Raw genomic sequence first — 24181 nt, forward strand, 5'->3', positions numbered from 1 at the left:
CATGGCTCTTTCCACTTCAATCATGGCAGTGGAGGCTTCATTTTCAATAACTGGTTCTCCTAGTGGATCCTGACTCAATGAAACAGAACTCTGACTGTCCTGAGAACTGTCTCTAGCAATCTCGGCTGCAATTGTTGCTTCCTGCTCAATTTCTGCATTCAACATTTGTAGATATTTTGGAAAAACAGGACATTCTATGTACTCCTTGGCTGCATTGAAAGAGTCTTCGTAACAGAGGAAATCCCCAAGCAGTTCCTCTTCTGCACGCCAAGGCTTGAAAAGTTGCAAAAGAGCTAAATAGAAAAACTCTTTTCTTTCGGGAAATTTGCAATCCAAATGATTTATCAATTGACATTTTTTTTGCTTGACCAGACATCCCTCACTTCCAATTACAGCATACACTCCTTTATCAATATCTTCTTTGATGTTCCTCTTGAAAACCTAATTTTGAAGAACATCATACAGACAAGCATTCTCCAGGTGACTGCTTCTATTTGGATAATATGTATCCAACATGTTGCTCTTCAAAATATCTGTACTGTTTGGCTCCTTCTCCGCCAAACACTCAATTTCCCGTACAGGTTTCAGAACTCGATTACGCGTTGCAGCAAGACCAAGACTCGCCCAAATGATACTCCTAGATTTGGCATAGAGACTTGCTGAAGATAACCGGTCAGAACATTCGTAAGCTCCGATTTCTCGATGCGACAACATCTTCAGACTGAAACTGTACAACTTCTTACTGAGGCTCTTTTCATGGGAAATATCCTCCCACATATCCTTCAGGTCTGTCTTTTCTTTTTTGGTGATGTAAGACGTCACATACCGAGCCACAGCCATACAGTTGTCAGCCACAAACTGTATATCCATGTTAGCATTCCACATGGACAAAATCACTGGGTTGTAGTCGTTGATGTACTTGGACTCTTCGTTTCTTTTCAAATTGTATGTGTTTTTGGGTGATTTCCTCGTCACATTATGTCGCAGCGATGACATCAAATTGTTAACTCTTCCTTTTGATATCACCGACCGTGGAAATGCAAAACGACATTTGGTGTAGTACTTGTCCTTGTTTCTGAATATACGACGACAGTACTTTCCACAACGATGGCTTTGAAACCGTAAAACTTGTTCTCTTAGACTTTTGTCTTCATTTGTCTTTGGAACAGCACATGTAGCATACTGTTCTATGAAACTCATCACTAAGTCAACCGGATCTGTTCCAAATTTGGGTGCATCTTTGATCCATAGCAGCATATGTATATGAGGAGCACCTCTTGCTTGATACTCCTTTCTCCAGAAGAAATCCAACACCTCTCCAAGAGGTGGATTTTTCTTGTTCGTGATGAAAGACATCATAGCTTCAAATCTATGATTAAAGTACCTGCATACATTCACTGGATCCAAAGAGCACAGTTCTCCGGGTGTCTTGAATTCAATATTTTCAATGTTTCCATTTACCTCTCGTAGAAATTCAAGTAAGTCTTCCCAGCCATACTCAGCACAGCTGAGAGTGAGGAACCATGTGGGAGTTCCTAAGTTCCTCAGCATACATTTTTATTCACCATGACGGCGGTACCAATACTCATTAGTACCACGCTGACAAGCCATGAGATTAATCAGGTGAGAATCCAAAATACTGTCTTGCACATTGACTTTATCCATAAAGTCCCTTGCCAAGATATTTCGCAGTTGTACACCACTTTTCAAGATGTGGTTCACTGCATAAGACAATCCAGAGAGATCACTTTCAAACAGTAGATGAAATAAATTGGGAATGCATTGACGAAACCTAGGATCTTCTGCATACAATCGTAAAGTCCGGTATTCTGAAGCAGGAATTTGAACAGGTCGCTCATGATATCGTCCTCCTGGACCTGTGGGAAATAACTGTGGGAAACACTGAGCTTCCAAACTTTCCTCCCAAACACTAATGGGACTCCCTTTGGCTTGTTTCATTTGAAACAACTCAATAGCATTCCCCATGACTTCCTTGGAATGCAAAGGATGAACACTATAATGTTCATATATTTCTTCATTTTTAGAGGCTTCTACTTTCTCAATTTGTCCAGCACACAAATCGCTGTCCTCTTCTTCACTTACTTCCTCTTCTGCAACACATACATTCTTGTAGTACTCATTGTTTTTATCAAATACAATGTTGCCTTTTTGACTTTCCTAACATCCACTAAATCTTGCCAGATTTTCTTACTCTTTGTCAGAACCCCACAAACTATGATAACCAGAGGTTCCTCTTCCACTTTCTCTACTCCAATTGTATTAATGTTTTTCTTCAAATCTAAAGGCAAATAAACAACTCTTCCCTTTAATCCTCTCTGTAAATCTGATGGAGGAAATTTCCCTGTTTTTGGCTCCATTCATACAATAGCCTGGAAGGGATGGACACTTTGATTAAAAATAGATTCATAAGTATTTAAATCCTTCAATTCAGAAGGAATGTCAAGCAATTCCAGATTATTATAAACCGCTCTAGCAGGCATCTGGTTTTGGTTTAATTTGTTTTAACAATAAGTACACATACGTTGCTTCGCTCCCAAATCAAAACAATTTTCTACCATCAAGTATGTGGCAAAATCCTTCCATTCACTATTGTTTTCCATATCACTTTTTGCATATAAATCCACTAACTTAGTCTGACTCTTATAATAAGTCCGTCGACAACACACACAAGTGAAATTAGGCCTCTCACATGATTTCACCATAAACATGGAAATTTCCTTGTGAAACTTATGTTAACTGAAAATCTGTACACTCTCTTCCACATTACCTTCTTCTAGTGGGTCAATTTCAACATTGTTCTCTTTACCAGCAAAGTAACAGAACTCAATTTCTTGACAAATATTCTTCACATCTAATTCAGAACCATGCAAAAGAGCACTGCTTAATTGTTTAAGCATAATTGCTGGACTCTTAGCATAATACAACATTCTAACTAATTTCCTCACTTTATTATGATGCACTGCTAGCATCCTGAAATGATGAAAAACACTTTGGTATACTCTACTGGAAAGACAAGCCAGTGAATGACCATGCAAACCTGTCACTTGTCTCACTCTGCAAGGATCTAATTCTTGCAACAACTTTATTTTTTGTTTTAAACTTTTCTTATTAAATGTCCGTACAAAATCACAAAGCAAATTGATGGAATCCTGTCGCACACTGCAAATAGAACTACACTTCCAGGTGTACACTGGTCCCTTAGGATGTCTCCCTAAAACCTCATCACTTAACACCTCTTCTGCATCTGCAGACACAAGTTTTTCTTTTTCAACCGGACGACCATCTTTTACCTCATATGCTCGACCATTGCTGTCAACTGCATGCACCAAATCATTGTCCTGAAAATAACTCTCCTCATCAAAAAATGCCTCACTATTTGAACTATGCATCCATTCTCCTGAGAAAACTTCACAAAAATTACTTCGATTAACTACTCTCTTCCATCTACTATTTGATTTGAAAACATAAATTACCTTGTTTAGTTTCCTAATTCTATTATTTACCAAAATAAATAACTTTCGCTTAATTTCGAAAGCCTGATTAATAATTTTCTCTACATTTTTCTTTTTCTTATAAATGCCACTTTCTGTTGGCCTTTCTTAAATTGTTTTAGCAAATTGACAATTGACGGGCCTTTCCTTTCCATTTAAATTGGCTCTCTTTTTCTGGACTAAAACTTGTTCTGTAGTTATACTTTTGTTTCTACAAATGTTTCTAAGGAATTATTTCGTTCTCTTACCCGGAGCTTTCTTCGTGCGTTGACGTGATTTTAATGTAGAGGACTGCTACAAGCATTTAGTAATCTGCTGTCTTTGACGTTTCGTAGCCTTTCGGATTCTATCCTAAGACGGCATTGTCTAATTTCTAAATAATCTGAAGTTGAATCTGTGGTAAAATATAATAAAACATGTTATTAACCACTATTACCAAACAGTAAATCAATAACAGTAAGGATTTGATTCAGCAATGCCATAAACATGATTCAGTGAAATCTTCTTAATTTTACTGTGTTAGTTTTACAGGGCTTTCATGCAAATGACTGCCCAACCTGCAACAAAAAGCCCACATGAAACTTGACGCACATTAAATTGTGTACTTACCTGCAATAATCCATATGCCAGTGTTTTGGGCCCTCCACCTTGCCCCTCACCCTCCACGCCTCCCTGCCCCACCGTAACTCCCTTCACGACCCATGGCTGCTATCTTGCAACATGGTGCATCTTGAAAATCTCTCCTGCATTATAAAACTGACGCAACAGCAGCACAAAATAAGCGCACAGCCATCATAAATCTGCCCCTAACACTTTAAATGATTGATTCAGGATGATGATAAGGTGTGGACTATCTAGAAGTTTGTTTGAGGTGAGACCTACTCAGGGTTGCAGATGAAATTTAGGCTTGTTGAAGAGCACAGAGGTGATAATACATGTGCAGGCCTACCAATGAAGTGAATCATGTCCACTGCACTCTTGAACAAAGGCCAGACCTCCTCTATCTCCCTGAACACGCCTAAACCCAGAGGCGCAACTAGAGCCACATTTCGGGGGGGGGCTAAGAAAAAAATTCGGGGGGGGCTGAACTTAAATCAGTAGGCAGAGTGGAGCGCACATTTAACAATCACATCACCTGTATTTCTTCAGCTTAGTTATCTCTTTGTGCAGATGTAGTCTACGTCCTATGTTGAAGCACACCCAATCAATACTTAAATTACCCAAGCACACATGGGAGGGTATTTACAAGGACCTTGCTCCAGGGGAAATGTCTTAAATTAAAATTGGAAAAATTACATCAAAGGGACTCAAAGGCCTTGTAAATATGCCCCAAACAACATATGAAACACTAGCAGTACATATCAAGAAACCTAATTGATTTCAAAAAAGTTTTTAAACCTTTTATGTAAAACAATTATATACCTACATTCATGTGGAACTGACTTAAAATGCCCTAATACACATGAAAACGTTTTTTTAAGGTCCTTGCACCTTTTTTCCATCACTTTTAACATGGCTATGTAACTCAAACAATCAAAATCAAAATTTGCCAAGCACACATGGGGGCGTATTTACAAGGACCTTGCACCACGGGGAAAGTGACTACAAATGACCAAACACACATGGGGACGTATTTACAAGGCCCTTGAACCAGAAGAAAGTGACTTGAAATGGCTAAGCACACATAGGGGTGTATTTACAAGGCCCTTGCACCACTTATGCATCACTTTTAACATGTACACTGTGGAGCACCATGGGGCAAAAACAACACAGATGCATCATGCATCTGTTCCGCAAAAGCGACGCATTGCAGGAGTCACATCGCAAGTAAATAAATTCTCATAAATTTTAAAAGTATTCCTTTTCCTTGAAAACGATTTTCTGATCATAATTTGAAAACACAGCACAGCTCCTATGTACAACCACACCTTTTCAGTACTAATACTTTACATTATCTGCAATTACAATTGGTAAAAGAATGCAAAATCTTCTTTGAAAACATAATGGAAACACTTGACTCAAAACATCGTTTTAAATGCACAGCTGGCTTTCTTATTTTCTCAAAAAAGCATACTAGTCTCTATCTAAAATAAAGAAACGATAACTCACCTTAACAAATGTTTTTTGAATTTCAAAACAGTCTCAGAAACACACCAATTTTTCTTTAGCAGAACAAAAGGTATGCACTCCAGAGGCTGGAACCAACAAAGGCACTGAAATGCTGATATTCATCACACATATCTCTCATGTCAGCCAATCAAAACTCTTACCTCGCTTTTTTCAAATCAACACCCTTCCCCCCTCTGCCCTTTCTGCCCTTTTTCCATAGCAACTACCGCCTGCCAGACCTCTCATGTTTACAAGTTCACACAACAATGTTTCAAATGAACTCTGAACTCTCAGTACACCTGCGAATCCACTGCAATCTTTCATAACATCATTTTTTATTACCCATTCAAATTACATCTTTCAAAGAACACATCCATGCACCCTAACTTTCTGTTTTCAGCAATGGAAATCCACCAATCACTGCTAATGAATCATTAGCACTCAAACTTCACAGTTTTTTTTCTTGACAAACTCCTTCTGTTCCAACTGCCATTTCATTCCCACACTTCATCTGACTGCAGCAGAACCTCCTCTCGCCATGTTTTCTGTCTGGATTCTAGGACATAGCTACATCCACTGGGCTCACAGGTATGCTGACAACAGAAATTTACACAACCTCAATTTACAAGATGTGGAAATCAAATGGATTGGCCAAAAGAGGATTAAAATGTCACCAATTGATACCATTGGTGAAAACCTTTTTACATTTGCCAACCCCTGACCTCATAATAGTGCACTGTGGAGGCAATGATTTGTATTTATCAAAACAACAAGCGGTCCTGAGCATACAAGAATGAGGAAAACAAATGATATATATAGATCACAGTGGAGTTCTATATGGGTCAGTATTCCTAGACCAGCCGGCCAGGGAATATTTATTGGTTCAATAAACCCAGTTAACCCAAGGAATAAGGGTTAAAAATGGGGCACAGTCCTGTGCCATGCAAGGAGGGGAAAGTAAAAGAATAAAGGTGAAAGAGAAAAGAGTTATCAGGCAAACAGAGTGAGCTTACAGGTCACTGATATTAGTTATGAATCAGCAGTGTATCCTGGAGTCATTCATACAAAAATTGGGGAAGTACGTGTATGAATTACTCTATGGTCGACGTTTCGATCCCCAGCTCAAGTATCACGGGATCATCATCAGGACAAGAAAATAATTTTGCCTGAACATAGTTATTAACACCCAGTCGGTTGTTGGAAGAGCGAATAATTCCGAAGGGGGGTTCTATCTTGGTACCATACGAGAATCGTTCTCAGCATGGGAGCCGCTCCTTGAGATGCGGTTGAATTGAGGGTTCTGTTTGGGCGTTGGTTACAATAAAAGAGTAAAATTCCAACCTTTTGGATTGCGAGATAGTGCAGCACCCAATTAGTGGTTTCTTGTAAATGAGCAGTCAGGGGCATCTGATCACATGAGCTTATCTTGCTTTAAAAATGGAAAGGTTAGAGTTAATTAAGGTACTCTAAAACATTCATGGGTTAATGCATATTACGGGGGCAAGGTTACCATCATGAGTGAGAGGTAATGATAATCTGGAGGAGTCCGTTTCGGTAACTGTGACCGCAATTTGGTCAAAATGGTCGGAGCTCACGTTTTGCTAGCCTCTGTGGGGGAAAGGGAAACAATTAGTGCGGGATAAAGTGAGGTGATCCGGGGGGCCCAAGAGAAACGTTATATTACCGGTAGTCAGCGGGGCAGAATCGCTGTCATCCAGCATCTTAGAAGATCGCCGTGTGCGCGGGTACGGCCAGACGGATAACTGGTCCGCTTTGGGAGCAAGCAAGTCTCCCTGGGCGCCGGTCAGGTTACCGCAACTGCTCTTCCTGGAAAGCACTTTGACTGGGGTAGGTCTGGAAATGCTCTTAAAGGACACCTTTGAGCAATTGATGGCACTTTTTCCTCAAACTGCCTTGGTATATTCCAATATATGCAAAAGACAAACATGGAGGTGGTCCAATCAATTTTGTCCACAAATTGAGAAATCGAGGAAGCATGTAAATAAGTCTGTTTCAGCTTACATGAGAGACCATGGAATGGGCTGCATCTACAACAATAACTTGCGTTACTGCATGCAAGATATCTACAGAGGAGATGGCGTGCACTTCTCAGATGAGGGGAACAGAGTTTTCATACAAAATTTAAGACTGTGTATTGGTACCTACTTATAAGTACCTAGAACTTACACAGAACCCAAAAGCTCTTTTCAGAGCTACCTTAACTTTAATTACTCTTTTGAAATTTCGAATGTACCTTTTTTCACTAATTTTCACTTATGTTCGCTTCCCAAATCACTACCCGGTTCGCGGTTCAATTTTTTTTTACGGCATATATGAGCCTCCTCAGCCACCCTCAGAAAACCTAGGGGGTCAGGATACGTCTACCGTGCCCCCTTCTACCCATTCTGAACATTATTTACCCTCCATCTTGTATCTCAATTCTACCGAAACACAAAATGGAGGACTCCCGTAAAGCTGCAGGTTCACGTACCGGGACACGCACTGACAAGCACTCGCTCAAAAAAGGTGGGAAAGTAATTTACAGAAAAACCACTGGAGTCACTTTCACCAAATATACATTAGCTCATACTACATACCAATCCCTACCATTTTCACAAATTTGGTTGGAATTCCATTTAGCCATTTAGCATGTAGACCTCTCTAAATTCCCTTAGGTAAATTACTTCACAAAACACAAGTTCACCTGCATCCAGACCTCCACTACACCAGCACCGACCAAGACCAAGAAGAGCAACAGCCACAGCCACCTGAAATGCATCTTGCTCAACACCCGCTCCGTCCACAGGCACGCCATCGAGATTTGGAACCTGCTCGACTCCACAGCCCTAGACGTCGCCTTCTTCAAGGAAACCTGGATGAACGCCTCTTCAGCGCCCGACATCGCCATCGCCTTCCCAGACGGCTACAAGATCATACGAAAGGACCGCATCAACAACACAGGAGGAGGCATCGCCATCATCTACAGGAACACCATCCGCATCACGACCAACACCGACGGCACCCTCACAACCGCCGAACACCTGCACTTCCAAGTCCACATCAACCCCAAGACCACCCTCAGAGGCACCCTCATCTACAGACCCCCAGGACCACGCACACAATTCAGTGAAGACATCGCCGACTTCATCAGCCCGCACGCCCTCTGCTCCGCTGACTACATCCTCCTCGGGGACCTCAACTTCCACCTGGAGAAAAACAACGACCGCAACACCACCACCCTGCTGGACAACTTCACAAACCTGGGACTAAAGCAGCTGGTCACCACCCCCACCCACTACGCCGGTCACACACTCGACCCCGTCTTCTCATCCAGCAAGGACATCGCCTTCAGCCACGCCACCGGACTCCACTGGACGGACCACAGCTGCGTCCACTTCAGCTTCAGAAGGACCACGATCCACCACCACCAGAACCAGATTGCACGCAGAAGCTGGAACAAGATCAAAGCCAACCAACTTGCGACCTCCCTGAGCTTGAACCCTCCCACCAGCACACCGAACCCAAGCCAGGCGGCCACCAACCTCACCAAGTGGATCAGCGACTGCGCAGACGACTTCGCCCCCCTGAAGACCCCGCCAAGCAGACCCGGCAGCAAGAAAGCCCCATGGTTTACCGACGAACTCAAAAACTCCAAGAAGAACTGCCGAGCCCTCGAGAGAACCTGGCGCAGAGACCCAACTCCGGACAACATGGCTGCCCTCAAGCTCGCCACCCGAAAGCACCACCAACTCATCCGCGCCACCAAGAAAACCGCATTCAAGGAACGACTGGATAACAACGCACACAACAACAAGGAACTCTTCAACATCGTCAAAGAGCTCTCCAACCCCAACGCTGGAAACAACGACATCACCCCTTCGCAAGACCTCTGCAACTCCCTCGCCTCCTACTTCCACAACAAGATCGCGGACATACACAACAGCTTCAGCACTCAACCGACGCACGCCACAACCGAACCCCCGCCCCCCACCACCACCCTCCGCGCCTGGACTCCGATCAACACCGAAGACACCATCCGCACGATGAACTCCATCCACTCCGGATCTCCGACCGACCCCTGCCCTCACCACGTCTTCAACAAGGCCGACGCTGTCATCGCACCCCACCTGCGGGACATCATCAACACCTTCTTCGACACCGCTACCTTCCCGGAGAGCTGGAAGCACGCCGAACTCAGCGCCCTACTCAAGAAGCCTTCAGCCGACTCCACCGACCTCAAGAACTACCGCCCCATCTCGCTGCTCCCGTTTCCTGCAAAAGTCATCGAGAAGACCGTCAACAAGCAACTGGCCGCCTTCCTCGAGACGAACGGATCCCTGGACCCCTCGCAGTCTGGCTTCCGGGCAAACCACAGCACCGAGACCGCCCTGATCGCAGCCACCGATGACATCCGAGCCCAGCTCGACAATGGAGAAACAGCGGCCCTCATCCTCCTAGACCTCTCCGCCGCCTTCGACACTGTCTGCCACCATACCCTAGTACAGCGCCTCAGCAACATCGGAGTCCAGGAGAAGGCACTGGAGTGGATCATCTCCTTCCTCGCCGGAAGGACACAGAGAGTCCGCCTCCCTCCGTTCAGATCGGAAGCCACCGAAATCATCTGCGGCGTTCCACAAGGGTCATCGCTCAGTCCAACCCTCTTTAACGTCTACATGGGCCCCCTCGCAGACATCGCACGCCAGCACAACCTCAACATTATTTCCTACGCCGACGACACCCAGCTGATCCTCTCCCTCACCAACGACCCCGCCACCACCAGAGACAACCTACTCGAAGGGATGAAAGAGGAAGCCGAATGGATGAAGAACAGCCGCCTGAAACTGAACTCGGACAAGACGGAAGTCCTCATCCTGGGATCCTCACCCTCCGCCTGGGATGATTCCTGGTGGCCCCCCACCCTGGGCAGCGCACCCCAACCAACGGACCACGCACGCAACCTGGGCTTCATCCTGGACTCCTCCCTCTCCATGACCAGACAAGTCAACGCAGTCTCCTCGTTGTGCTTCAACATCCTGCGCATGCTACGTAAGATCTTCCGGTGGATCCCCACCGAGACCAGGAAGACGGTCACCCAGGCCCTCGTCACCAGCCGTCTGGACTACGGTAACTCCCTCTACGCCGGAACCACCGCCAAGCTCCAGAAGAGACTCCGGCGGGTCCAGAACGCCTCAGCACGTCTCATCCTGGACATCCCCCGTCGCAGCCACATCTCCGGACACCTGAGAGACCTGCACTGGCTACCGGTCAACAAGAGAATCACCTTCCGACTCCTCACCCACGCACACAAAGCCCTACACAACCAAGGCCCGGGATACCTCAACAGCCGCCTCAACTTCTACGCTCCCAAACGCCAGCTTCGATCGACCGGCCACGCCCTCGCCGCCGTCCCCCGCATCCGAAGAGCCACCACAGGAGGACGGTCCTTCTCCTACCTTGCCGCCAAAACATGGAACTCCCTCCCGACCCACCTCCGCCTGACCCAGGACCACCTCGCCTTCAGGAAGCAACTCAAGACCTGGCTGTTCGAGCAGTAGCGGACCCCGCCTTCCCTAGCGCCTTGAGACCCTCTTGGGTGAGTGATGCGCTATATAAATGCTGTGATTGATTTATTGATTGATTGATGAAGTGTTGGAATTGACAACCAATTAAAATTTTACTTTCATTTTCTACTATTATATCATGACATTTGATTGGTTATGTACCTGAATATATATAAAGAAAGAGAGAGAAACACAGCCATTTTGACTACTACTTCCTGAAGTACATTTGAAGAGCATTTTCACAGACAAATTAAACTTCTTTTTGAAAGGTAAGAAGTTATTTTAAAAATTTGAAATGAGAACTATGTTATGGTAATTTGTGAAAACGTTTTCAGATAGTTATATACTGTCCCTCTGTAAGAGTTAGAGATTGAGATAGGCTTCTCTGTTATAATTATGGATTGAGTTAGGCTTCTATTATATAATTATGAATTTACTTAGTCTTCATCACAGGCACTTTGTAATAGTTCTACTTCCTGCCTGAATCCATACAGTGCCCAAAGATAACTTCACTGTTAAAAACTCACAAGTACCTGCCTGAACTTTAACCCAACAGTAATCTATTCCCTACTGATATATTTTTATTTTGTATGCAATTTACAGCAAGAAAATGGAAGTACAACCGAAAGAAAATAATATTTCCTTTCAAATAAATATTGAAAACAATCCAAATGAAGAAAAGGATGAAAATGACTTTTTGGATGACACATTAGACGAAGAATTAATTGAATGTGTAGAAGAATATGAATTATGGAATGAAAAGGAGGACAAACCTGATGAATTGATGTAACAAATTATTTTAGATTTTGAAAAATCTGAACAATAAATTTAAATTTTTAAATTTTAAATTGTTTGAGACATTATTCTTTTTTATATGAAAATTATGAAATAGTACCCAAAAAGATATAATATAAAGTGAGACTTAAAATATACTGTACAACTTTTTTGTGTTACATAGTAAGTTTGCTCACAGTTACTTCCTTTCTCCAACTATATTATCTCCAATGTATATTTAACATCTCTTTATCATCTCCTGCCTCCATATTATTTCGGCTTTCCAGACACACTATGGTATGAATTCCATATACCACAATAACTTCTGAAACAACTTGCAAGAAATCTACAAAGGAGACAGCGTTTATTTATTTTTAGAGTCTGCATTGGTACCTACATGTTGCTACTTAAATAAAAAAAAAAAAAAAAAAACAACAAAACGAACAATCAATAAACATGAATTTTTTTTAAAAGTCTATCATTCTTATAGATTTAGATAGACTTCTCTGTTATAGTTATGGATGGAGTTAGGCTTCTCTTGTATAATTATGAATTTACTTACGTTAAATCACATACAATTTTTTATATTCCTACTTCCACTCTGATACTATACACTGCCCAAAGATAAATTCACTGATAAAAACTGCCTATCTAAAATTAATCCCAACAGTGCCCTATCTCTACTAATATATATTTTTTTTTATCCAAATTTCAGGCAAAATGGAAGGCGAACACAAAGTTGAATTTCAAATTGTCCTGCAAGAGAGCAGCCAAGAAATAATTGATCCAAATTATATAGAATTTATGGATGAAACTTGGGACCAAGTACTACTGCAATGTGTGCAAGCAGTAGATGACCTCCTTCAAAATGAGGACATTTTACACCCTCAGAGATTACAAAACTATGTTCAATGAAAATAATGACATTTCAGACAGTGAAATGTTAGAAAGTTTATTAAATTTTGAAACACAATCACAATAATAAATAATTGCTTAAAAATAAAGAAATTAAAAAATAATCAACAAAACCAACAATCAATTAACATACAGTATTTGAAAAGTCTATCATTCTTTTTTCCTTATAGTACCCTCCCTGGACCGCTTTCCGGTGCGCGTACCGGGCGCACCCCACAAAAAAAAAAACATTTTTTTTTCTTTTTTGCCCCGCGGGGCCCTTTTAAAGCCTCCACATCAAACCTAGGGGGTCAGGGAGGATCTACTATGCCCCCTTATGGTCATTTGCCCCTTCGTTTTGGCCACCTCTTGTCTCTCGATCCTACCGAGACCAGGAAGATGGTCACCCAGGCCCTCGTCACCAGGGATCCGTTCGTCTCGAGGAAGGCGGCCAGTTGCTTGTTGACGGTCTTCTCGATGACTTTTGCAGGAAACGGGAGCAGCGAGATGGGGCGGTAGTTCTTGAGGTCGGTGGGGTCGGCTGAAGGCTTCTTGAGTAGGGCGCTGAGTTCGGCGTGCTTCCAGCTCTCCGGGAAGGTAGCGGTGTCGAAGGAGGTGTTGATGTAATATATGACATCATCAGCAGTGGATTGCGGGTAACAGTATCTCTAGTTTACTCCTTATAGGTGTCTTTCTTTTAACATAACTGTCTGTTTCCTTCCCTAATACTTACTGTTCTTTTTAAAAAAAAAAAAATGTTGGTTTGCTCCCGGTTCACGAACCGGAGAGCGAACCCGGAAGCGAACTAAGAGAAATAGAGGTTGGCAGAGTTCCAAATATTCTACCAATTTTTTTATAACGGGGAGGTAGTTCCGAAAAGAACTTTTTTTTAATTGTTTTTGTTGTTTTATATTTTTTTTATTATTTTTCTGAACATTTTTTTAGTTTTTTTGTATTTTCTGAACGTTTGTAAATTTTTTTGGATTTTTTTGGGGGGGGGGAAACGAAAACGATTTATTGCAAAGGGCTCAACAGGAGCAACAAAAAAAAAAGTGATGTCATTTGAGATGTCATCAGTGATGTCATCAGTGATGTCACTGACCATGTCATGAATGATGTAATATGTGACATCATCAGCAGTGGATTGCGGGTGCGCGATATATAGTTAGGGCAACTAACTATATATGAAATTTCAATGGTTTTGTGTGAGTAAAATATGGTTTTGTAAATGCTAATTCCTAACTATATATGGTCTATAACCTATGTTTTTTTCAGTGAATATATATATATATATATATATATAAATATATATATATAGAGAGAGAGAGAGAGCAAGAGAGAGACGGCGGGGTAGAGAGGACATAGATTGTTATATAAATGTTTTCAGTTATATCAGTAATTTAGATATTAGTTTTTGATTATATTGGTGTGTATTTTGTAATGTAGCTGGCAGTATGTGCTTGTCTTCAAATTTCACCCACTAGAAGATCGTCAGTCTATCCCATCTGATGTCTACAGATGACTGATGACAAAATAACGTCATATGTTTTATTAGTTTTTTTTATAAATCTTGATATGTTTTGTAAATTATTTTCTGGATTTCCTTTCAATAAACGGGATTTACAGTGAAAGAACTGTTTATAATGATTAACAATGACTTCAATTGTGTTATGTGTGGAAATAGAACGCCCACATCTGTTCAAATTTTCTCAAAATAAATTAATCATGTTAATTAACATTCATGTATTCATTTTAAATATCTATATTAGTAGAGTATCATAATATGGTGTGTAATTAAACATTTATTTTTTGCTATGATCTGTAGCTAAAAGCATTGCAAAAAGGTGTGTTGTGATATCAAAATATAGAGATACATTAGAATGCATTGCTTATACATGTTTGGCAAAATGCCCATTGTAAGATACAATCAATCAATCAATCAATCAAAGACATTTATAGAGCGCACTACTTACCCGTAGGGTCTCAAGGCGCTTGGGGGGGGGGGGCGCTACTGCTCGAACAGCCAGGTCTTTAACCAAGTTATAATGACATACCTTGTTATTAATAATATGTGCTCCATGGAAATGGAAGCAACATTAGATGTTATCCCCTTGCCTCCATCCAAATATATCTATATGTTTGTACCTTTGGTTTACTGGTACTGTCTCATAGCAAGTATCCGGTTTAGACTCAATTAAATTAGATTAGACTTCAATTCTATCATTTATATCTGTGTATGTGGCTACTTGCTCTTCCTCTCAGTCACAAAACTTCACCTCACTGCCTGACTAATAACTTTAACCCTTTGCTAGTTTTCAGATACAATACTACAGGGACGTGCTGGGATTTCAGTTTGCTGTCGCTGAGGTGAATGAGAACCCCTATCTGCTTCCAAACATCACCCTGGCTTTGAGGGTCTATGACTCCTGTATGTCTGAGAAGAGAGCTGTGGAAGGCATTCTTTCCATCCTAACTGGACTAGAGAAGCCAGTCCCAAACTTCTTATGCCAGCCTCTGCCCACTTTAATTGGCTTTGTCGGTGGTGGCACATCTTCCACTTCCATCGCAATGGCTTCGATACTAGACCGCTACAGTGTTCCTGAGGTATGGAATTTAGAGATATTGTAAGAGTCTAATTTTCTTGGTCTTGGCTTAATTCTATTTTGTCATCTTTTGTTGCATCTTTGTGTTTTCTGTGCAGCATAACCTTTATAAGACGTATGGTCGAAGAAACAAGAAAATAATCACTGTGCCATACACGTCTGCGTAGATTAAGTAGATAAATGGCACCATTTAAGGCCAAAGGAATTGTGTTTCTGTGGTTGCTAAGATATTGCTTAATAATCTACCTATCTTTGATAATTGTTTCAGTGAGTTATTATACCTCAGTGTATATAGACTTATTGCAGCACAGGGGTGAAGGGTCATGAATGAAGCAAGGTTGTCATGACAGCTTTTCCCCTGGACCCAGATTGTGCGGTGCAGCAACTGTCATCAATGGCAGTTGACTTTCTGAACAATTGGCTGGGGGCGACTTCATGACTGTGTGCATCATAGTCCAATGATGACTTCCACTTTGAGGCAACGCCCCCTTTCTCCACCATTCTGCAAACGTGCCTCCTGGCGCGCTGCTGGTGGGGGAAATAATTGCACTTTACTCCTGAGTGCCTCACAGTCGATGCCGCTCTAGACTTGGCTGGCAGGCCAACTTTACCCCCGAAACATGCAATGCTGTGTCATCCTTCTACTGGGGTAAACTTCTCTAAAATGTATTTGAAGGTTCGTTCTAGCACCACTTCTATTACGATCTTGATCCATGCTTAATCTTAGCCTGCGAGGGAGGTAGCAGTCAAAAAGACCTTTGGAACACATTTCTTCTCAGCTATACTGGTCCTAGAATATTTGAACCACGTTTCTGTTTTCAAACCTGATCAATAAAAGCATTTGATAATTTTGATGACTGTGATCCTCTTGAATCTTAGAAGGGCATGCGCACTGGGTTCTCAGTGTATGCCGGGATCAAGGCACATGTTCTCACTCACAAGCTGTTTTCAATTGGCTCATGAGCAATGTTTAATTGCTCAGACATTGGGCCCAAATCCTGAAGAAAGCAGAAAATTATATAAAGATTGATAGAGACTCCATAACAACTTCAAATACTTCAATAGTCACCTCATATGCACACAAAAATCTTTGGGCAGAAGTCCCAGGCCAAACATGAACCCAGGAAGTAATTATACAAAACCACGCAGGAACCTAAATGTTATACACACAAGGAGTTCAAGGGAACTTGGACATACACAGACTTCACATGCAATTAATAAACACACACATTGACACACACACATACTCGCACACCATATATGGTTGCCTCTGACATGATAGAGGCAAATATTAGCAAACGTTATCCACAACTATAAGTTCATCTAGAGGGTTCCGTACATAATCATAATTTACTTTTCTATACATATACACCAGGGAAATTTAAATAGTAACATGATTGAGGACGTACATAAATATTTGCAACCTATTTTGCACAACTATATGAACATCTAAGAGGTTCTATATACAGTTGTATAAAAACTACAAACAGACCACGCCCCATCACATTCCTGCTGAGCAGTGCTCTATCTAGTCTAAAAAAATAGGGGGTAAGGTTACAGGAATGAACACTAGCACAGTGCATCCCTCTACACAAGCAATAAGAGAAACACAGGCTCACCTTAAGGCATGTAGTACCTCTCCTGTGCACGAATATTTACTTTGTTTTTCCTATCTTGCACATCTTTCTATCTTGCTCATGGGTGACCTAAGTGACTTGACATTTTTTCTAGGTACAATGTTGGAGCGTCAAGTACTGAAATATTTCAATGGTTTAGATTTAAACTCCCTGCAAGTTCTTTGTTTTTATTTTATCTAAAATGATTGAAATTCCTGAAATATGCATGGGTCACTAAACACCTTCAGGGCCAGCTCTTGCCTCTCTAACATTGGTACTACAATATATTAGCTATGGTGCACCTATAACAATATCGAGAGAGTGAGTATATATAGGTAATCATAGATAACTCCCCAAGTGAAAGCAAAATTGACTTTACCGAAATGTTCAAGGTATGCAGAAGTGGAATTATGAATAGTGTATCTAATTTTACCTGCGTAAACTGATATTTTGGCTGTTCTGTTTATAATATTTTTGGAGCACAGTCTTTTTGGCTCTCTGTTCAGAAGTGCAACCCTGTCACTGAGGTAAGTGAGGCCTACTCACAATACTTACTCAAGAAGTGACATTTGGAGCTGGTTTTGTACTTTCTGCCAGGGCTGTTTTTTTCTCCTTGTCCACTCTGAAGAATACTGCAGTCACAGTGTAAGGAATTGGGTTACTGAATGAGGGGGTGAAAGCCTTCTCGAGAAGCAATCACAATTCTCAAAATTCTCCCAAACTACTTTTTAACAATGTTTATAAATTATTTGGTATCAAAGTGACAACATTCTAATAGTACAACTGGAGCTATGAATTTTAAAAAAAGTTCCATTCACAGTGGAAAGGGATGTGATTAGCAGGGAGAGCAATGCAGATGGCTGTCATAGTGGCGTGAAGAGCAGTACCAAGATCCAGTTGGTTCCTTGGGAAGTCATGGTCTAAGCTTCAAGTTCGCAGTCAATGCTGAAATGTGAAGGGTTGGTCTGTCAGAACTTCACATTGGCTGGGGGTATGGGCAGCAAGGTTTTGTTGCAAACAGGCGTGGTCACATTCACGAAGAGCCCAGTAACTTTAAGGGATCTCAATTGAGGTCACACCAAGGTTGTAGGACCTGAGGAAGACAAGTTCAGGGTCAGGAATACCAGCGGGGTCTAAATGCTGATTTAAGATTTTGAGAGCCTGTTATGTCCCCGTGGGTCTGAGCAGGAGGTCTCCAGGCTAGCCCTGGAGTCAATCAGGTAGTCCTGGTTTCAGGTGAAGGTCCAGCCCTTCTGGATCAGGTAGGTGGGCAGTAGGGCAGCAGTCCAGAAGCGCAGCATTCCAGCTAAGAAACAGTCCTTTCATTACACACTTCTCTTTTTCCTGGCAGATTGTCTACATATCTAGAAGTGCACTTGATGTCTAAGGTCCCGTATTTATGCCTGGTGCCTTCTTTTTAGAGGGAGATGCTTCTTGAGAATTCCCTCTGAAGTTCTCAGGGTTCCTGGCCTGGTGCCAGCCTTACTAAAGTGGATATGCGGTAATTTGACCCTCAATGCAATGGTGGGTAGACAGCCACCGTCAGGCCATCAGTGGCTGTCCACCCACTATCCATGGATGTTGTCCGACTGTTGTGTTATAATGCAGTTGGTCAGACTGCAGAGTTGGGGAGAAGGACTGTCTCCTCCAACAGAATATAAGATCCCATTGTGATGGCAGTCAGATTCCTAATCCCTACAATGGTGGCAGTGCCGGCGCAGCCCCTGCTGTAACAATTAGAATATCCCTTTTTGAATGCCTGTTCATGATGGTCCACCTGCCATGAACAGGGAGTAGGAAAAGGACTTTGGGGGCTCCTAGAAGGGCACCCGTCACATGGCCTCTGCTATATGGCCAGGGAGCAGATAGTCACTCCTCATCACTGCTGTGTGGAATTCAACTTCCCATCCAGGTCAGGAAAGACATCTACTAGGATGCAGAGCATGTGGGGGTGTCAGTATTTAGCATACACCCCTCTTGCATGGAGGTGACAGGCCCAGCTTGACTTCCACAATCTTCTTTGTCCTAGCACAAAGGTCCTGCCACCATTTTCGACAATGGTGGGTGTGCCGATTGGGAACCCCCTTCCGGGCGATGGTCCTCCACAGCTCGGACTTTGGATGGGAGTTAACCTGTATTGATGAGATGATGACAGACCCTTAGTTCACATGCAACATGTTTCTGAGTCAAAACACTGGTACACATAGGTCATGGTCAGATTGGCAACAATGTCCAAGGGTTAGGGAAGTGGCATTGTGTGCAGTTCTCCTGTGTTCAATGATGACTCCATCCCATGACACCAGTGATAAGATGTTTACCCCAGTACACAGACTTCTACAGCAGGGAAGTTGCCCAGACCTTTATCTACACAATTTTTAAACTTTCAGAAAACAGTTTATATGCTTGTCTGTGAGATTCCTAAAGCCAGTAGTGCATGGTCATTGCCCCTGTCAAATGAGAATGCAGTGTGATCATCACTCACCTGCTCCTCCGGTTTGCCATACTGTTGACGGTACAGTGCAGGAGGGTGTCTGACAGGGCCTGGCTCTCCTCCTCACTGAAAGCTGGAGCTCTGTCCACTGTACATGCCATAGTAGCGCCCAGAGGATGTGGACTTAGTAGAAAAGAGATAGGGAGATGCAGGAATAATGCAGGTAGTGCACGGAAGTGAATTTTCTAGGGAACAGACAGACTTGTATCTATGACGCATAGGAGGTGTTCAATCCATGCGGCCAAAGCAATTGTTTCAAGTCAGTCAAATTTTCGGAATCTGTCCAATGCATTACATTGCTTGCACACGACACGCCGACTGTGCAGTTTGAACCGTGTGTGACTTTGATACATTGGCAATGGGAGGTTACCAAGTCAGTTTCCATGTGATGCAGACAAAATCCATAACGTGCGTCTGTCACTACAACAACTGACAGTCTATGGCTGTTTCTGAAACGGTAATGATGCACCTACCATTTCCTTTGAGTAATCAGTTGGTAGGGCAGATACTTTTGTAAATGTTGTAAATTTATGAAATATCCATGGCTGGATGCAGCTTTTTTCTGTTCATAAGGACTTCCAAATGAAACACACACACTCCCATGGTGACCTAACCATGAGGGGCACATATGTATTTATTTTATTTATTTAAGAATTTTTATATATATTGCTGGCCTGCCCCGAGGGTATCGGAGTGCATCAGATACATTGCAAAGAATCACAACAAACCAAACAAAAAAGAAAAAACACATTAACAGTGCAGGACGATTGTTGGGAGATCTGCTTCGCAGTCTTGGGGACAAGGAGTTGGAGCAGTGCGAGGTGTCTGCCTCCCTGCTTCGATTGATCCCATCGGTTCCCTATGGAGCGGTCGAGGAACAGGATTTTAAGCTGGCTTTTGAATTTTACAAAATAGGGAATGGTTCTGATGTGAGGGGGGATAGAGTTCCAGGTTTTAGGCACAATCCCGGCAAAGGATCGTGTCTCTGTTTTTTGTTTTCGAGTTTATATCGGGATACATAGGAGGGAGTTTGAGCTTCTGAGGTTCCTGGCTTGACCAGCTTTTTTGAGTTTGGCTGCCAAATATTCGGATTTGCCGATATGTTGGGCTTTATGAATGAGGCAGGCTGTTCTGAAGCTAACCTGCATTTCGACTGGGAGCCACTTAAGTTATCTGAGTGCAGAAGAAATATGGTCGAATTTCTTGATTCCGGTGACCATTCTGGCTGCGCATTCAGAGTTGCTTTGATGGGAGCCAGATGTGATTTTGCTTTTCCTGAGAGGACTTCTTTCGCATAGTCCAGTTTTGACAGCACCAGTGCTTGAGAGGCTTGTTTAAGATCACCAGGCGGAATGAAGGGTTTTATTTTGTTCAATAGTTTTAGGTTAAGGAAAGCGCTCTTGGCCAAATTCTTTATGTGTCTGATCATGTCCAGTTTCGGGTTTAGCGTGATACCTAGTATTTTGACAGAGTTGTCTAGGGTGAGATTCCCATTGAGTGCATCAATGGCTTTTAGCCATTCAGCAATTTGGGGGTAATCCTATTTTTTCGGGATGAGAAGTATCTCAGTTTTGTTGGGGTTTAGTTTAAGGTGTTTACATGACAGCCAGTGTTGAACATCTCTCAGTACGTCATTGAATCTTTGAATGTCTCTGATGGAGGCGGTTTCCAAGTAGATCTGAGTATCGTCAGGGTAGAGATGGAGCAGATGTTGGCTTTTTTGAGTAGTTTGGTGAGAGGTTCCATGTAGATGTTGAAGAGTTGCGGGGAGAGCAATAAGCTTTAAGGGACTCCCTTGTTGACTGGACTGGGTGAAGGTCGGATGCACAGTTTTAAGATTTTTATTTTTGAGTGCGATTGAGCAGGAAGGAAGAAACCCATTGGAGGACCACCTCGCTAAGGCCAGCTCTATCTTGGAGAGCCCTACTGAGGAGTTTGTGGTCTACGTTATTGAATGCTGCCGATAGATCTAGGAGAATGAGGAGGCAGCATTCGTCAGGGTCTAGTGATTTGTGGATATCGTCGATGATTTTGAGGATTGCGGTTTCGGTGGTACAGCCTTTTCTGAAACCAGACTGATGGAAGTCCATGAGGTTGATGTTGTCCAGGTGTTGGGTTAGTTGTTGGAGTACGCATCTTTCTAGGATTTTGGCAAAAGAGGAAGGTTAGAGACAGGTCTGAAGTTATTCAAATCAGTTGTGTCAAGGGCGGGGTTTTCAGAAAAGGTGTGACTTGTCCCACTTTAAGGCAGTCTGGAACAACTCCATTTTTCATGAAACTGTTTATGATCGTGCACCAAAGCAGGGCTAGGGAGCGCTTCAGCTTTTTGGTCAGTTGGGGTGGAATGGGGTCTAGGATATGAGATGAGGGTTTGGAGGTGGAGATCAGATTGATTATCTCAGTTTCCTGAATGGGGCGGCAGCTTAGCCAAGATTTGGAACAGGGACAAGGAGCGATATCATACGCCCCGGACGTGCAGCTCTTTGTGGGGTGAGTATTGATTGTGTCCAGTGAGAGTTCGATCTTAGTAATCTTGTCATTGAAGAAGTTGGCAAAGTTGTCGCAGAGTTCTTTGAACGCATGTATTGAGGAAGTAACGGGCTTGGAGGTTTGTTACCTGAACATTTTATAGAACTCTTTGGGTCTATTTTTTGCACTGTCCAGGGCAGATTTCCAAGTTGATTTCGTGTTCTTGATGTGATTGTTGTACTTCCTAAAAGCTGTTTTGAGTTAGTCTTGGAGGGTGGAAGTACGTTATTCCTCCAGCTTCTTTCTTTGGCTCTTAATTGTCTCCTTTCAAAATTGATGTCAGTGTTGAACCATGACCTGGACGTAATGGTTCTGCTTTTTTTAGCTTTAGAGGAGCTAGTTGGTCAAGCATAGCCACCAAATTTGAGTTGTAAAGCAAGGTGTGTTCGGTTGTGGATAGGTGGTTGTTGATGCAGGAAAGGAGCACGTTTATCCTTTCTTCTACGGCTACCATGGGACTCTGGGTGAGGTTTCTGGCCCATTTTGCGGGTCTTGCATAGGTGGTTGAGAAAGTATTTTTTGGTTGATATGAAATAAGATCATGTGATGGTCCGACCCATCCACGGGGAGTATGTGGTCGATCGTAATTATGTCTCATTGAGTGATAATGGCTACCAAGGTAGCTCCTTTGTAGCGTGTTTCCTCTGAGCAGTGCTGGGCTAAGTTGTTGTCCCAGAGAAGATTGGATAGCGTTTGAAATAGTGGGTTGCTTCTTTCATTCCACCGAAGGTTTAGATCACCAAGAATTAGGTTGTTGGTGTCTCCGAGTGCACAGTGAGAAATCAGGTCAGATAAATGCTCCCCGAATGCAAAGGTGTTGTCTGATGGGTGATGGAGAAGGTGGCAGAGTAGTGCACCATTATCTTAAGACTTTATGTTGGTGGTAAAACATTAAAAGGTGTTGTACTTGCAGGAGTCTATTTCCATGATGGCGATGTTGTCCTTATGAATGATAGCTACCCCTGCCCCTCGTTGGTCTTTTCTGTCTTTGTTAATAATGGAAAAACCTTAGGCACAAGCATGTCTAAGCATGGTGAAGAGAGCTCATTGAGCGAGGTTTCCGTAATGAACGCAATGTCAATGTCTTGCGAGAGGATGGCTTCTGCTAGTTCGGTAGCCAATCTGCAGTTGATGAGCATGCAGTTGGTGGAAAGCTCGTTTTTGCTGGAGTTTTTCCCCTGGGCGCCCCAGGTAAGTTGGAGAGAAAGCGCGGTCTAGGGGGTTTCGTGAAAGAATGGTCTCTTTGGAAACCTGTGATCACTTAGATTTTGGGAAGACAGTGGGAGGTGCGTCGTATGAAGAGGCTAGATTGGCTGCTTCTTCGTAAGACATTGCGGCTTCGGTTCTTGTGGGTCTTGAAGTCATGGTCTCAATTTCGGTATTTATGCGTCTCTGTACATGTCACACTGATTGGGAGGCTAATGACAACTCAATTTATCCTCTTTGGCTTGGTCACAGTCACAGAGCGTTTTTTGGGCAATACATTTGCAGTCATTGCCTAGTCACTGCATTACGGGAACAGTGTGACCCATATGCAATATGTGTTAATTAAGAATGGCAAGCTGTTTTTTTTTTTCAAATCATTGATAATGCTTTTACCAAGGAAAGACTACACTGTGACATTAAACAGCCACATACGCTTAGGTGTGATATGTGATTTTTGAGTGTATCTTTGTGCCAACACTTAACTGGACAACCTCATTATATCAGATTTCTACAAAGTTCATGGTTTGTGTATGTGATTGTATGTGTATTGCAGACATGGCAACATGACAGTGTCCACCCTGTGACAGTAGTGTGCAATAGTACCATTGTAAGACGCTGTGTATGTGATGGCCCAAATATCCATCCACCATCAAGACCATGCGCTCAATCCACTCCGGCTCTCCGTCAGACCCATTCCCGCACCACGTCTTCAACAGAGCAAGTAGCTCCAGTTAACCGCACCTGCGCAGCGTCATCAATCTCCTTCGAGACCGCGACCTTCCCAGAGATCTGGAAACACGCCGAGATCAACGCCCTACTCAAAAAAACCTAAGGCAGACCCAAGAGACCTCAAGAACTTCCAGCCCATCTCTCTGCTCCTCTTCCC

The 24181-nt window shown here is 42.7% G+C and overlaps 1 protein-coding gene across 1 annotated transcript in view; it reads left to right on the plus strand.

The window, feature by feature from the left end:
• Positions 1-24181, plus strand: part of LOC147718192 (vomeronasal type-2 receptor 1-like) — a 196433-nt gene that overhangs the window by 16745 nt on the left and 155507 nt on the right. The window contains exon 2 of the mRNA XM_086967156.1: positions 15170-15454. Coding sequence (XP_086823282.1) covers positions 15170-15454 — 285 coding nt within the window. The remainder of the gene's footprint in view (positions 1-15169; positions 15455-24181) is intronic.

The sequence above is a fragment of the Lissotriton vulgaris genome, chromosome 4_1, assembly GCF_964263255.1.
Source record: "Lissotriton vulgaris chromosome 4_1, aLisVul1.2, whole genome shotgun sequence".
NCBI lineage: Eukaryota > Metazoa > Chordata > Amphibia > Caudata > Salamandridae > Lissotriton > Lissotriton vulgaris.